This window comes from Neovison vison, chromosome 6, assembly GCF_020171115.1.
Source record: "Neovison vison isolate M4711 chromosome 6, ASM_NN_V1, whole genome shotgun sequence".
Lineage (NCBI taxonomy): Eukaryota > Metazoa > Chordata > Mammalia > Carnivora > Mustelidae > Neogale > Neogale vison.
In genome coordinates, this window is record NC_058096.1 from 125,833,156 (window position 1) to 125,846,757 (window position 13,602).

The 13,602-nt window shown below is 44.2% G+C and overlaps 1 protein-coding gene across 2 annotated transcripts in view; it reads right to left on the reverse strand.

Moving 5' to 3' along the window:
* Positions 1–1,657: 1,657 nt before the first annotated feature.
* Positions 1,658–13,602, reverse strand: part of ARMC8 (armadillo repeat containing 8) — a 112,329-nt gene continuing 100,384 nt past the window's right edge. For both annotated transcript variants that reach the window (XM_044252284.1, XM_044252285.1), the window contains 3 exons: positions 9,985–10,057; positions 8,489–8,582; positions 1,658–4,239 (listed from right to left, as the gene is read on the reverse strand). In XM_044252284.1, the coding sequence (XP_044108219.1) occupies positions 4,206–4,239; positions 8,489–8,582; positions 9,985–10,057 (201 nt within the window). In that variant the 3' untranslated portion in view covers positions 1,658–4,205. The remainder of the gene's footprint in view (positions 4,240–8,488; positions 8,583–9,984; positions 10,058–13,602) is intronic.

Consider the following 13,602-nt stretch of genomic DNA (forward strand, 5'->3'; position numbering starts at 1 on the left):
TCTGATCTCCCCAGAAGTTGGGAAGCCAAGGATCTTCCATCACTGAAGAGATGAGAAATGGTTTGCCCAAAGCCTCTGAAAGCAGTGGGGTGAGAGGAAGAGTAGGTGGGGGAACTGAGACTGTAGGGGTGATGCATGTTGCTGTCTGTGATGACCTGTGAGTCTCCCCAGGAAGTAACTGGGAGTAGTGGGGCTGGCAGAGGGGAAGGCATGAGGGGCAATAGTGGGGGAATGTGGGCACACCCCCTTTCCATCTATAACTTGGTAAAACATTTCTTTTTTGGTGGTGTTGGAGGAGAGAAGTCTCGTGAGAGTGGCTAAAACGTCAGCCCACTCTGAGGGTGGAACTCCTTGGCACAGATTCTGGGTCTGGCTTCCTACAACGGGAGCAAACCAGGGCATGCAGGTGGGTGCTGTTTTGGCCATTAAGGCCTCTCAGCTCCTGGGTGTGAATGCCTGATAGGATGGACGGCAGGCCCCGCTGCATGAAATAGAGGATGGTTCCTTTCTTTTTTCTTTTTTAAGATTTTATTTATTTATTTGACACAGAGAGAGAGAGATCACAAGTAGGCAGAGAGGCAGGCAGAGAGCTAGAGGGGGAAGCAGGCTCCCTGCTGAGCAGAGAGCCCAATGCGGGGCTTGATCCTAGGACCTGGGCCGAAGGCAGAGGCTTTAACCCACTGAGACACCCAGGCGCCCCGGGTAGTTTCTTTCTAACACTGGCTCTGGCTCCCCACTCAGCAAGAGGGTCAAGTGCACAGCAGAGCCAAGACCAGGAGTCAGGGGCTACATAAATAAAGGGAGGAAGGTGGCCACGTAGGCCATGATGTGGCCCTTGAGGTGGGGGTTCCCAATTTTTCCAGAGGCCAGGTAGTAAACCAAAACTACTCTCCTGCTGGAAATGGACACACGCCTCTCTGCCCAGCAATCAGGAGAAATGTGCAAAGGAGCAGGACTGGGGTAGCACCAGCCCCTATCCCATGTGGCAAGGTGTTGGGACCTCCTCCTGTCAGCTCTCCATTAGAACTTGGGGGTCAGTCTCCCATTTCCCAGGTCTCACTTTCCTGTGTCCCCTGTGGCAAGGGAGTTCCTTCCCCTGCCAACCACCTCACCACCACTCACTTTCTCCCCAACCCTCCACGCTCCGGGGTAGATGTCCCTGGCTTTCTGTTTCTAGGGAGGCCGAGAGGTAAGAGGTGCTTCTCTACGTTTTAGAGATGGGGAAAAGAAGGCAGTGTGCAGTCCGTGAAGAGCACCTGGGCTTCCTTGCAGAGGAATAGCTGCTTGTGTACGGGGCCGCTAGTCATCCACCAAATTCTCGGCCTAAGTCCAGCGGGTGGTGACAGTGGAAGTGTGGCATTCGTAAGGGGCTGAGGAGAAGATGGAGGCAGTGGACACAACACTGGGGAGGTCCTGGTGGCTGGGAGTGGCCACTCGTAAAAGGTCCGCTAGACTTCAGGAGGCCAAGAAGAGGGTTCCCAGACTGCTGCCGATGGCCCCTGTAGCACAGCTGTAACCACCACAGGGCACCGGCACCCATTCTGAAATGCAGTCACTTCCCGGCCTCCTATTCACCAAGAAGCATAGGTTCCAAAAAGCCAGGACATGTTATCTTCCAATGTTTCCTAATGTTCTAGACATTTGGAAAACAGACTCCTTTTTAGAAGTTGCCATGATTTTTTTTCTTGGCTTTTATTAGCATGTGTTAAAATCATATTATCCAAACACTACCAGAAGAACATGTATTGTTCTGCATAAAGTGCTTAAGGAAAAAAAAATGCAACTTATTAAATTGGACATTCTTTTCTAGTTCATAAATTTTGGGTTACAATCAGGGCACAAAAGGAGAAACAGAATGCAGTATTAGAGAGAGCGAGAAGCTTAGTGAAGGACTCGGGTGGAGACACAGACCACGCCCCATTCCTCCCACTTCCTTGCTGACTGAACACTGCACCTGCCTAAAGCAGCAAACAGCTTTGTTTAAATAAATACATTTTTCCTTCATTCAAATCAGAAAAGTTAATTATAGTAAAGCACTTTTTCTTTGACCATCTGTTTATAGCCACAGGCAAGATTTATCCACAGAGTTTAAGTGTGAAAATTTTATTTCATTGGGCTTTCAGCTTTCTAATGCTATCTGGGTACAAGATTGTCTCAGCAATTCATTATTGGTTTCCTTAATATTTACCTGGTACTTTTAAATACCAACTCTATAGTGTTTGTATTACAAATGCCAACCAAGGATATTTTCTCAGTACTAGAAGTTTAAATGAGTGGGCCTATATAAGGCTTTATTCCCAACAAATTTGATTCTCTTTAAACTGGCGTTCTCACATTAGCACTGACATCCACACAAAACCCAAGTTCCTGTTGTGACAGACTTTTAAATTAGTGATGTTCTGGGGAGAATAAAATAACTTTGAAATCTCTGTGTTTGAATCTTGGGTGGTCATGCTGAGAACAGGAAAAACTGCATTAAATACACTTTAAAACATTCATTTGCAATCAAACATATTTAAATCCTCCAAGGAAGGTGCAGGTTGGTGATGGGGTGACTGCGGGGTGAGCAACCCCATCAGGAGTGGCTGGTAGGCTTGGGACTCTGCCAGTGGTGCACACTCATGGCAAGCTTCCGGGCCACAGACCTTGATTCTGGGCCGCAATGCCTCTGAACTTCTTTTAGCAAAGGGAAAGGAAGGCTGGTTGTTCTTCCAAACAGTCAAGAGCAACTTCTGCGACATTCACCTTGAAGCCGCCCCAGAAGCTGGAGCTGGGTGCCATGCTAAGGGCTGCAGAAGGGCGAAGTAGCACTCTCAGTACAAGAAGCCATCTTTCATCCTTTGGCGAGGTCCCTTTCCCTCGATCAAACTTCAGTGCTCTGGACTTCATGCAGGAGAAGATCTCAGCCACATGTCTTACTCAAATTTTGATCTCGTCTTAAAAAAGCACACTGAATAGCAGTCCTGAGTGACTAGTAGAATTAGCTGAGTATAGCTAAGAGAAAACCAGCTTTCTAAACTATCCTGTTCTTCACTTCTTTCTACAGATGAGTCTGTAGAGCATTCTTTAGTTTCACAGTGATATGCTGTTTCAGGAAGCACAAGGTGATCGGACTTTGTTTCCAGGAAGTGATGACTTACTTTAGTTTGAGCATAAGTTTCCACGACTGGCTCTAAATCCTGCCAGATACCGTTACACCAGTGACAGGATTTAGGGTTGTTGGGAGGCTCCTGGTGCCCAGTTCCTGCCAAGTGCAGCCTGCCAGAGTCAGGGCTGGGCTTTCACGATCAGTAGTTCTATTTCCCCTTGATGGTTCAAAAATCCTATGATTTGTTGCCTCACTCCACTCCACCCTGTCCATTTGACTTGGAAGCCTGAGAGCTTATTGAATTAGGCTGAAAAGAGGCTCTGTACCTGCTGATATTGACGGCAGTAAGATGCTAGCTTACTAATTTGCACAGCACCATATATCATGCCTGTTACTCAGGCCAACTACAGCCAACCTTTTTTTCTTTTTTTTTTCTTTTTCTTTCTTTCTTTTTTTTTCTTTTTTTTTTTTTTTTATAAAGAAAATCTATGTAAGTTGAGGTTCAGAAATGCATATATTTTTTACTTACAAATATTCATCTGACCAAAATTCAACATAACCTTTATGGAACACTTAACAATTGTTTTGTTTTTAAAATAACATTTCATTCAAACTGTATATAATTCAGTAAAGTTTTTTATACAGCAAGCAATGCTTAAACCCTGGAAAATCTGTAGAAAAGAGATTTTCACACAAAATAAGAAAAGAAAAATTTGAGGTATCCCTCACACACACACACATCCATTCATTCTGACCCACGTGCACACACATGCACACACACCTGTGTGTGCAGAGACACATTCATTCTCACTCACAAAGTGGCTGCAGCATAGGCAAAAAATTGTAGGTCCAAAGGAAAATGATTGATTGTTCTAATAAAGAGTCCAGGTAGCTCAGAAAAAACCAAAACAAAACACAACAGTCCTCTGAGGAAATTACTACCTCAAAAAAATGTTCTCAAGATGAATTTGAGATCTAAGCCTACCAAATTGCTTTTGCAAAACAGCTCCCTGCAGTCCAAGGTGACTTGTGCAAATAGAAGGAATCAAATGAGGCTAGTTCCTGTACTTCCTTTAACAAGGATGTGGGATGCTTGCAGGTGCCCAGGGCGCTCCCATCACGCCAGGTACTGCTGCAGTGCCATCTTTGCCCTGAAATCACAAAGTTCCTGTTAGCCATCATCTCATAAATAAGGCATAAATAAGGCAAAAATCCTGTGGCTCAAAGATGATAAGGGAGGGGAGGTCTAAAAAGATCCCAAAGGGAATTGGAGTGAGCACAACTGGGCAACTACCATAAGGGGCAAAGATCTGTGGTCAGCAGGCAACCTCAAACCCACACTGCCTACATTCCTCTTCCTGAAGTTCTTTTAGGAAGGGCTGGTCTTGTCCTTACACCTGCTGCAGTGACATTCTATAGTTTCCCTTCATCACTGGCATTTGGTTAGGATGGGTCCAGAACTCTTTACTTTCTCCCACTGTCATGCAGGTTTTTAGCTGGTGCTGCAGGACACTGGGGAGGACACTTAGGATTCTGGGAAGCTAAGAGGAAAACTGACCCAGGGAGCAGCATTCAGGTGCTGATCAGAAAGTGCATGGGGAGCCTAGAGCTCACGACCCAAAGCTGTCTCATGGTTCAAATGCCTTCAAATTGAGGAAGGAAGTTATAGTTTCATCTCGTTCTTCTTATCATGCCTGCTGACACTGACAGGCAGGGGATGTGGGTTGTTAGGGTGGTTGGGGAAGAAGGTAGCTAGTTGGAGAGGAGGCGATGTGGTATGGGCAGTGGCCTCACCCATGTGGTATGGGCAGTGGCCTCACCCATCCTGATCCTTGTACAAGTGTCTTTCTTTGACCTGGCACTGAGGAGGCCTCCTTTACTACTCCAATTATGAGCTTAATAACATTTCTCAAGAGGCTACAATTGTGGGTATTAGGAAGTTAGGTTTTAGCAACGGTCTCCCCCAGTAGGTTATGGAAAGAAACAAGTAAAATGTTCAGTTACTCTTAGCTGATGAAAGTAAGCCAAGGTAGACTGGGCATGCAAAAAGCTGGATGCAAGTGCAGTCTCTATGGTCAAGTAATGGATATGACCTACAGTTTTAAAAGTGGATACTAAGAGATATTCTTGCAATTATCTAAGGCTCTATATAGTAACTGCAAATAGTCTAATCCATCAAAATGGAAAGCCCTGTACAGATGGTCTCTGAGTTATAAGTGAGTTGTGTTCTACAAGGTCATTTTCCTACAGAAACAAGCTTATGAAGGATGCCACAGGCTACCCCTTAAAGACTATCTACCTCACCTCACAATCCCAAGGCCCTTGAAGCCTGGGGTGGAAAGGGCTGGTTGGCAATAGCACCTCATCTGTAAGTGTTTGAAAGTCAAAAGATCACAAAGCCTTAATTAAGCCTTAAGGACAGAAGGAACCTGAGATGTCTTCTTTAGGTAACAGACCTCCACGTGCCATTGTGGGAAGGTCCACATGAGGGTTTTGACTAAAATGAGAACTACCAATTCAGACTCCTCCTGAATCCTTCTCAGGGGATGTCTACATTTGTTATATTAGACTTCAGAGAGCCTGAACTTATTTTTCTCTTGCTATCTCTTAATATCTAAGGAGTCTTTCAGATAGATGGTCCTTAAGGCAAGGTCATCTTTCCTTAGATGGACTAGGTAGGGTAGCTCAAACCTTGATTCTTTTAATGCGGTTTAAAAACTGCTGAAAATTTATGTGCCATACAAATATGGGGAAACAGCACCAGACAGATCTAAGCCAGTGTAGGCCAGGCTGAAACCTATTGTACATCCTGCTAATGAGGCCACTTTTAATGCTCCAGGTCATCCTAGAAAAGATTTCAAGCAGAACTATTTTCATTTCTGGAAGAACATGAGAAAAGAAACACAGGGAGCGCTCTGGCTCTTAGCCAGGAGAGATGGGCTGACAGAGCCCACCACTTGGGTGTGCAGCTGCTACTGCTGCTATGGAGATGGAGGCCAGTCCTCAAAGTACAGCTCAGTTCCAGCCTTCAGCAAGTGCCTGGCTCTCATCTGCCTTTGATAGGACACTCACCTGAGCAGCAGCCTTGGGCTGCAATGATTTAGGGGATTTGTCTTCTTTAACCCACTGGATGGCAAGCTTCAGGGAGGCAGGGGCCCAGCCTGCTCTGTGTACTCCAGAGTCTGGCACAGCCATTCACCTGAGGAGCAATTACCAAGCATCTCTTCCCTTCAGTGGGGCAGACAAGGAAGTTGACAGCCATGACACAGTGTGGTATGTCCTATGGGTGCTACAGGAGTCCTTGGCAGAAGGAGTCCCCTGACAAAGCCTAGGGTGGAGAATGGGTCAGGCAAGACCTTTTGGAGAAGGTGACAACCAGATAAGATTTGTGAAGGGTAAATGGCCATTGTCCAGGCATTCTCTTTCCTTGCTTTCAGGACAATTCCTGTGCCTGGGTCTCTAGGCCTGCTTCACTGGTTGTTCCTTCCTTTCCTTTGCTGGATCTTTCACTTTCCCCTAAATGTTTGAGGGCTCCAGAGCATAGTCCTTAGCCCTCCTATCTTCTTTTCTCTTACTTTCCTTAGGTGATTTCACCCAGCTGCATGCTTTTATATACTCTCCTAGTTTACACCCTTAGCCCCACTATCCTGACAAGTCCCTTGGATATCGAACAGCATCCAAAACTTGGCATGTCCAAACAGGAACCCTCGAGTCTCCCTATCCCAACCCACTTCTCATTTTCTTGGTAAATGGTAACACGTATCCAGTTGCTCAGGCTAAAACTCTAGGCATTTTCCTTTCCTCTCTTTAATATCCTACACACTGAATCCCTGAGCAAATCCTGTTGTCTCGATCTTCAGATTGAATTCTACCACCCTCGTCTCATACTACAGGACTACAATAGCCTTGAACTGTTCTCCCTGCTTCTGGTCCTGCCCAGGTGATTCTCTACAGAGTCACCAGACTGATTTTATACAAATTCAAGTCAGATAGGGTCTCTTCTTCTCAAAAATCTCCAATGACTTCCTATTAAACTCTAAATAAAATCCAGAGTTCCTACTATGGCTGACAAGGCTTTTCACTTGCTCCCCACTGCCTCCTGGAGTACACTTCTTACCACCCTACCCCTTATTTTTCAGCAGCTCCACTGGTCTTCCTGAACATGCCAATCTCATTCCTGCCTCAGAGACTTACACTCACTGTCCCCTCTGCCTAGAATACTAGTCTTCTGAACATCTACCTGGCAGACTATCTCATTTCATCCAGATGTTTGATCAAATGTCACATCCTCAGAGAGGCCTTTACTGGCCAATCTATCTGAGAAGAAACTTCCTTATTTCTTCATTCCTTCATCTTGTTATTTTTCTTCATAGTACGTCTCATGACTGGCTATATTACATATTCACTTGTTTACGGTCTTCTTTCTGTGCTAGAATATAAGTTCCACAAGGGCAATGACTTCAACAATTTTATTCATCATTTTATCTCCAATGCCTAAAACAGTCCCTGGTGGAGGTTTGTATTAAAAAAAAAATATGCTGAATGAATGGGGAATTCAGAGGAGAGGGGACTGGGATGGCAAACCAGATGAACAGAATGTGTAAATGCATGAAGATGTGACACTGCAAAGGGGCAGGTATGCCTAGAGGACACGGTCAGGGAGCATGAAAGTGAGCTGCAGAGTGAAGGCTGTGGTAGGAGGAAGGGTACACAGGAAGAACATTTTTGGCTACTTTGAGGTTAGAGTGATCTCTGATTATGATTCTTGTCTCTCCCAGTAAATGGTGAAGACAAGAACCCCTCAGTGGTCACTGTCATATTCTCAGCAACGGAGCCAGACTTACACAAGGCAGGCGCTCAGTGAGATTTTGAGATAATGGATGTTTTTATTATTTGCCTTCCTTTCTATTTTAACATCAAGAGAACGATCCCTGGATTCTCTCCAGATATACACTAAGATGGCTCAGGCTCACGTTAACTCACAGTAAGATGAAAACCTTTAAAAGTTTGCAATTATTAGTTTATTTCTTACTTAAAAGTGACAAGAGTTGGCTCACGGAAGATTAAGAAGGGAATTCAAGAATCTAAAAGATTTTGGGTCCTAGATGGCTCAGTTAGTTAAGCATCTGCCTTTGGCTCAGGTCATGAACCTGGGGTCTTGGGATTGAGTCCCACATCAGACTCCCTGTTCAGCAGGATGCCTGCTTCTGCCTCTCCCTTTCCCACTGCTTGTGTTCCCTCTCTTGCTCTCTCTCTGTGTCAAATAAATAAATAAATAAAATCTTAAAAAAAAAAAAAAGCATCTATAAGATTTTAAGTTTGGCAGTGTAAATTACTAAGCAAGCTAAACCCTTTCATAAAAGAATCCAACATACAAGTCCCTTTTACTTTGATACTTACTTGTCACAAAGGTTTGAATCTGGTGACTGACTCAGTTTGTGTAGAATATCTACGATGCCCATGTCTCGTAATTTATCCTGGCGTTCTTGTGAACCTAAGAGATTAACGCTAACAGGTTACTGGGAACATGACCCAGGTAGTTGGTCTCCTTGATATGTGCAATCAACAATCTAGAGCATTGCCAGGGTCCTTTACTCACCACCCTTCTAAACCCCTAGTTCCCAGTGAAGCTGGATTGTCTCATGCTTAGATCCTCTAACAACATTCTAACTGGTCTCTCTGCTCTTTGACCCTCCTTCCTGCAGTCCATCCTGGATTCTGCTGATAGATTAATTTCTCCATGGACTATAGGTCAAGGTCAGGTTCCTTAGCCTGGCACAAGGCCCACTGCCATCGGCCCATCTTCATTTCTTCTGTCTGGGCATATCAACCCAGGCTCTTTCTACTCCAGACAGGTCTTGTTTTCCCCCTTCTGTTCTCTTCCACTCTCCTCTGACCTCCCAGCACTTCCTGCTGCCTCCTGGTTAGCACATGGCAGCTCCAACTTCATACTGCTCTATCTTCCAACTAGACTAGGACCTCCTTGGGGGTGGCTCTGTTTCCCTGGCACCTGGATAATACTTGGTCTCTAGGCCTACATATCGAATCCAATTTCTCCTCCTTCCTTTGTTCTAGACACAGCTGCTGGGTAGAGTAATCCTCCTGGAGTCTTTCCTTCCTGTGAAGAACCTGGAGTGACTCACTCATGCACTTATCTCTAGACCCAGTGAATCAGAATCTCTAGGTGTAAAAACCAGAAATCTGCATTTTAAAAAGTTCCCTAGGTGATTCTTATGCAGTCAGCCCAGCACTGAGAACCACCACTATTCCACATCTATTTGCTACATCGGAATCAGCTGGAGAATTAAAGCAAAAACAAAAACAAACTTGTGCCTGTAACCCACCCCCCTCCCCCAGAAATTCTGATTAAACTGTTCTGGTGCAAAAATCCTCAGGTGACACTAATATGCAGTCAAGTTGGAGAACCTCTGATCCATAGAAACCGCCTTATAGACTGACTGCTTCCCTAGTCACAGTGTATTTCTCATTTCTCACCAAGGCACCCTCTCCTCCATTAAGCTTATGTGCCTGTAATCCTTACATGTGCCCCTCTGCACACAATGAAAGACGAATCTGCCCAACCACTACCACCTCTCATCTTCGAGTTCATCCCCCAACCTCCTCCCCAGCTCTCTCAAGGGCACGGACTGCCACTTGTTTCTCTAGGGTCTCCTTTATCCCCATCCTCTGTAATCTCCTGCAGTGTTGACTTCAAGATGGGGCTCAGTGTTAACTGTTGAGCCAACTCTGGCTAGTCCCTATATGGATTCTTATACCAAGGTGACTTGGTTGGATGTTCAGGACCCACTGAGTGATGCCTGCACCTAGGATCTCAGGGGCATCTGCTACCTTCCCTCCCATAATTTTCCACAAAACAGATCTCACCAATCTCTTACCTTCCTCTTCATTCCATATGAGGTTTGATATACAAAACATAGCGGCAAGCTGAAGTTTCACATGTGAATGACCCTAATTGATGCAGAAAAAGAAAAAAATATGGAGGCAATCTGATTTGAGGAATTTTTTTGGTAACATACCATAGACGATTCTAATAGACTAAAAGTGTGAAGCAAGGCCCTCAAACTCTAATGTCTTGAGGGGCACAAATTCATCACTAATGGGTAAATGGATTATACTAAAGACAAGAGAGTGGTGGAAATTTGGTAAACTGGGGAGTGAAGACTTGCCAAAAGACATTCACATTCAAATTTTAGAAACCCTCTGACAGGCCAAACAAGACACCTCTAGGGCTACAACGGCAGTTTGCAAACATCACTCTATCCATGCACACAAACTGGCATCAGATGGGTCTATGCTTTACACTTAGGCTATGCTTGATCTACACCAGGAAACTTTCAGGTCACCAGACGCCAATAAATTAGATGAATGCGGCTTTGGTTTTTGGCCATTGATTATTATGATTCAAATTATCCTTATCTGGGGGGCCTTGTCCCCCAAAACCTGAGTCTTTACTTGATTCATCTAATATTTCTACTATTGCTAAAGGGCCTCCTATTCCTCTGAAACACAATTCTTACTTTTCTTTATATACTAAAAGTACAACCACTTTCCTTAAGTTGGATCATTTAGCTATAGGGAGTGCTTTCTCCTATACAACAGAGGATCCAATAGTAAAACAGTCTCTATAAATGGTTTTCCTATTGGTAAATTAAAAAAACTCTCCAGTACTTTTAAATAACATGCATATCTAGGGAATTATCAGTGGTATAGTATGTTCAACAGTTTCTTGAAGGATGAGATGTACTTATTTTGCCAAGTAGGCCTATATTTCAACTATGCAGAGACAAGAAGTAGACGACATGGCTTTCTTCACTAGAATTCTACGGCTGGGGATTCTCTTTTCCTTTTACCTGCCAAGACTTTTAAAGACATGCCCAGTTCAGGCTCCACAAAGACAAGATGGAACAAAATTTATCATTGCTTTCAGCCTCAGGTCATGAATGGGGGCGATTTGTTGAATAAATGAACTTATACAGAGGAAAAAAAGTAAGTGCTTACAATGTTCATTCAATACATATTTTTTTAAGAAACAAATTCTGTGGAGAAAACTGGAGATCTCTTTGAAGGAGGCAACATTTAAGCAGACACTTAAAGGACAGGAAGGTGCCAGCTGTGCAAAGAGCAGGGCCCTAGGGGCACTAAGAAGGAAAAGTTCCTGAAAAGGTCTGAGGTAAGAAGGAGCTGTAGAGCTCCTGCATACTAAGAAGACAAAGTGCAGCAACATTAGTTCAAGGAAGTAGATGTGGCTAAATTGTGGGCCCTTGTGGGCCCTAGGGAAAGGACTTAGATTTCGCTCTGAGTTGACAGGGAGCTCCTAAAGGATTTAAGGAGTGAGAAGTGAAGACATGATTTACATTTTTAGAAGGTCACCTGGGCTGAAGGGATTGGATAACAGTGCAAAGGTGTCTAGGAGGCTTTTATGGTCAATCAGGCATGAGATGCCATGGCTTGGTCCAGGGTGAGGGCAGTGGTGATAGATAGAAGCAAAAAGAATCAAGATGAGGTTTTGAGGAAAGGCTGATAGGACCCGCTGATAAATTGGATTAATGAGGTGAAAAAGGTGGAGAAATCAAGACTGACTCCCAGGTTTGAGCAACAGGATAGATGGCAGAGCCACTGTACTAAGACAAGAAAGAATAGGAGAGAAGAAATTTAGGTTTAGGGGAGATATTTAAGAATTCATTTTTAAACATTAACTTCAGGAAGCGCGAGACAGGTGCATGGAGATGTAAAGTAGGCAGGAGGATATAGGAGTCCAGAGTTCAGAAGACAAGTCTGGAAGTACACCCTCCATGGGACCCTCTTACCTTGCTCCTCTACCCTCTACCCCCATTAGGAAAAGAACCAGCATCTGTAAAGCTGCAAGTACCATCATGAAAGCTTATTGTCATGGCTTTTGAAGGCCAGTAACCATTATTGTGGTTGTGTTTTCTATTGACAATGCTATGGAAAGTGTAAATACTGTAATGCTTATTCTATTTATCAAAACTGACTACAAGACCAGAACCCAGAAACCAAAAAAGCATAGAGTTGATAGTAAAAGCCATAGGAGTGGATGAGATTCTCCTAAAACAGTGGTTCTCAACTCTAGCTGTACATAAGAACTGCCTGGGGAACTTTAATATTTTTAAAGATTTTATTTATTTGAGGGGGAAAGAGAGACAGATTGAGAGAATGAGTGGGAAGAAGGACAAAGGGAGAGGGAGAAGCAGGCTCCCCACTAAGGGCTCAATTCCAGGACCCTGGGATCATGACCTGAGTTGAAGGCAGACATTTAAATGACTAAGCCATCCATGCACCCTGCCTGGGGAACTTTTAAAACCCCTGATGTCCAGGCTATAACCTAGACCTATTAAACAGAATCTTGAAAGGAAAGGGACAAGGCAATCATCTTTGAAAACTCCCTGGAAAATGCCATTGTGCAACAAAGATCACAGACCTCAGGAGGCTGTGTAGGAGAGAAAAGAAGAGGGGCTAGGGCTAAGCAGGGAGGGATGGTGTACTGAAAGCCAAGAAAAAGGAATGTTTCCAGGAGGAGGAAATGGTCAGCTGTATTGAAGGCTGCTGTAAGTGAGGTGAGATCAGGAGAGAAAATGGTCCTTTGGATGTGGCATCATGGAGGTCACTGGAGATCTTAAGCAGAGAAGTTTCAGTGACCGATGATAGTGGAGGCCAGATGAAATGGGTTAGAAAAAATTTAAAGGCGAGGAAGGAGACAGCATGTGCAAAAGACACTTTTAAGACGTCTGGCTCTGAAAAGCATCGCAGAAATAGGTATATCTCAGTGGATATGGGAAATCAAGAGTAACTTTGAAAAGATTAGGCGGCTCCGTGGATCTGGTATTGGAAAGATAGAGAGTTCCTTGTTGAAGCAGTAAGTTTTCATTCAACAAATATTTACTGAGTACATCCTAAATTCCAGGCATCGTCCAAGGTGACATACAAAAATCTGCACAAAACACATGAAGCTTTGCCCTCATGGAACTTACACTCAGGCATACAAACAAACACATGCGTATCACTATAATTGAGCTACTGCTCCGAGGGGAACAGAATGCAGTAACAATGAATAACTCACATAGATAAGAGCCCACAAGGAAGTTGTCAGTTGAGCTCAGATCTGAGATGAAAAGGCATGCCATGAAGGATAGAGGAGAAAAGTGTTCCAGGCAAATTAGCCAGCATGTGCAAAGATCCTGAGACAGGAAAAAACATGCATGGCCTTTTCCAGGAACAGGAGTCAGTGTAATGAACAAAGATAAGGAGAATGAGGAGCTAGGATACAGATGAGTCAGGTCATGCAAGACTTCATAGGTCATCACAAGGGGGATATGGATGTTATTCAAGGTGCAAAAGGGAGCCAACTGATGGACTGTGGCTTCTATTCTCTTAACAAAACAAAAGGTGAGGTCACCACTAAGAGTGATGAGGGAGAGAAAATTCAAGGTTTAAAGAATGAGAAGGTAAGATCCCATTCTCAAAGAGAAGGGAGG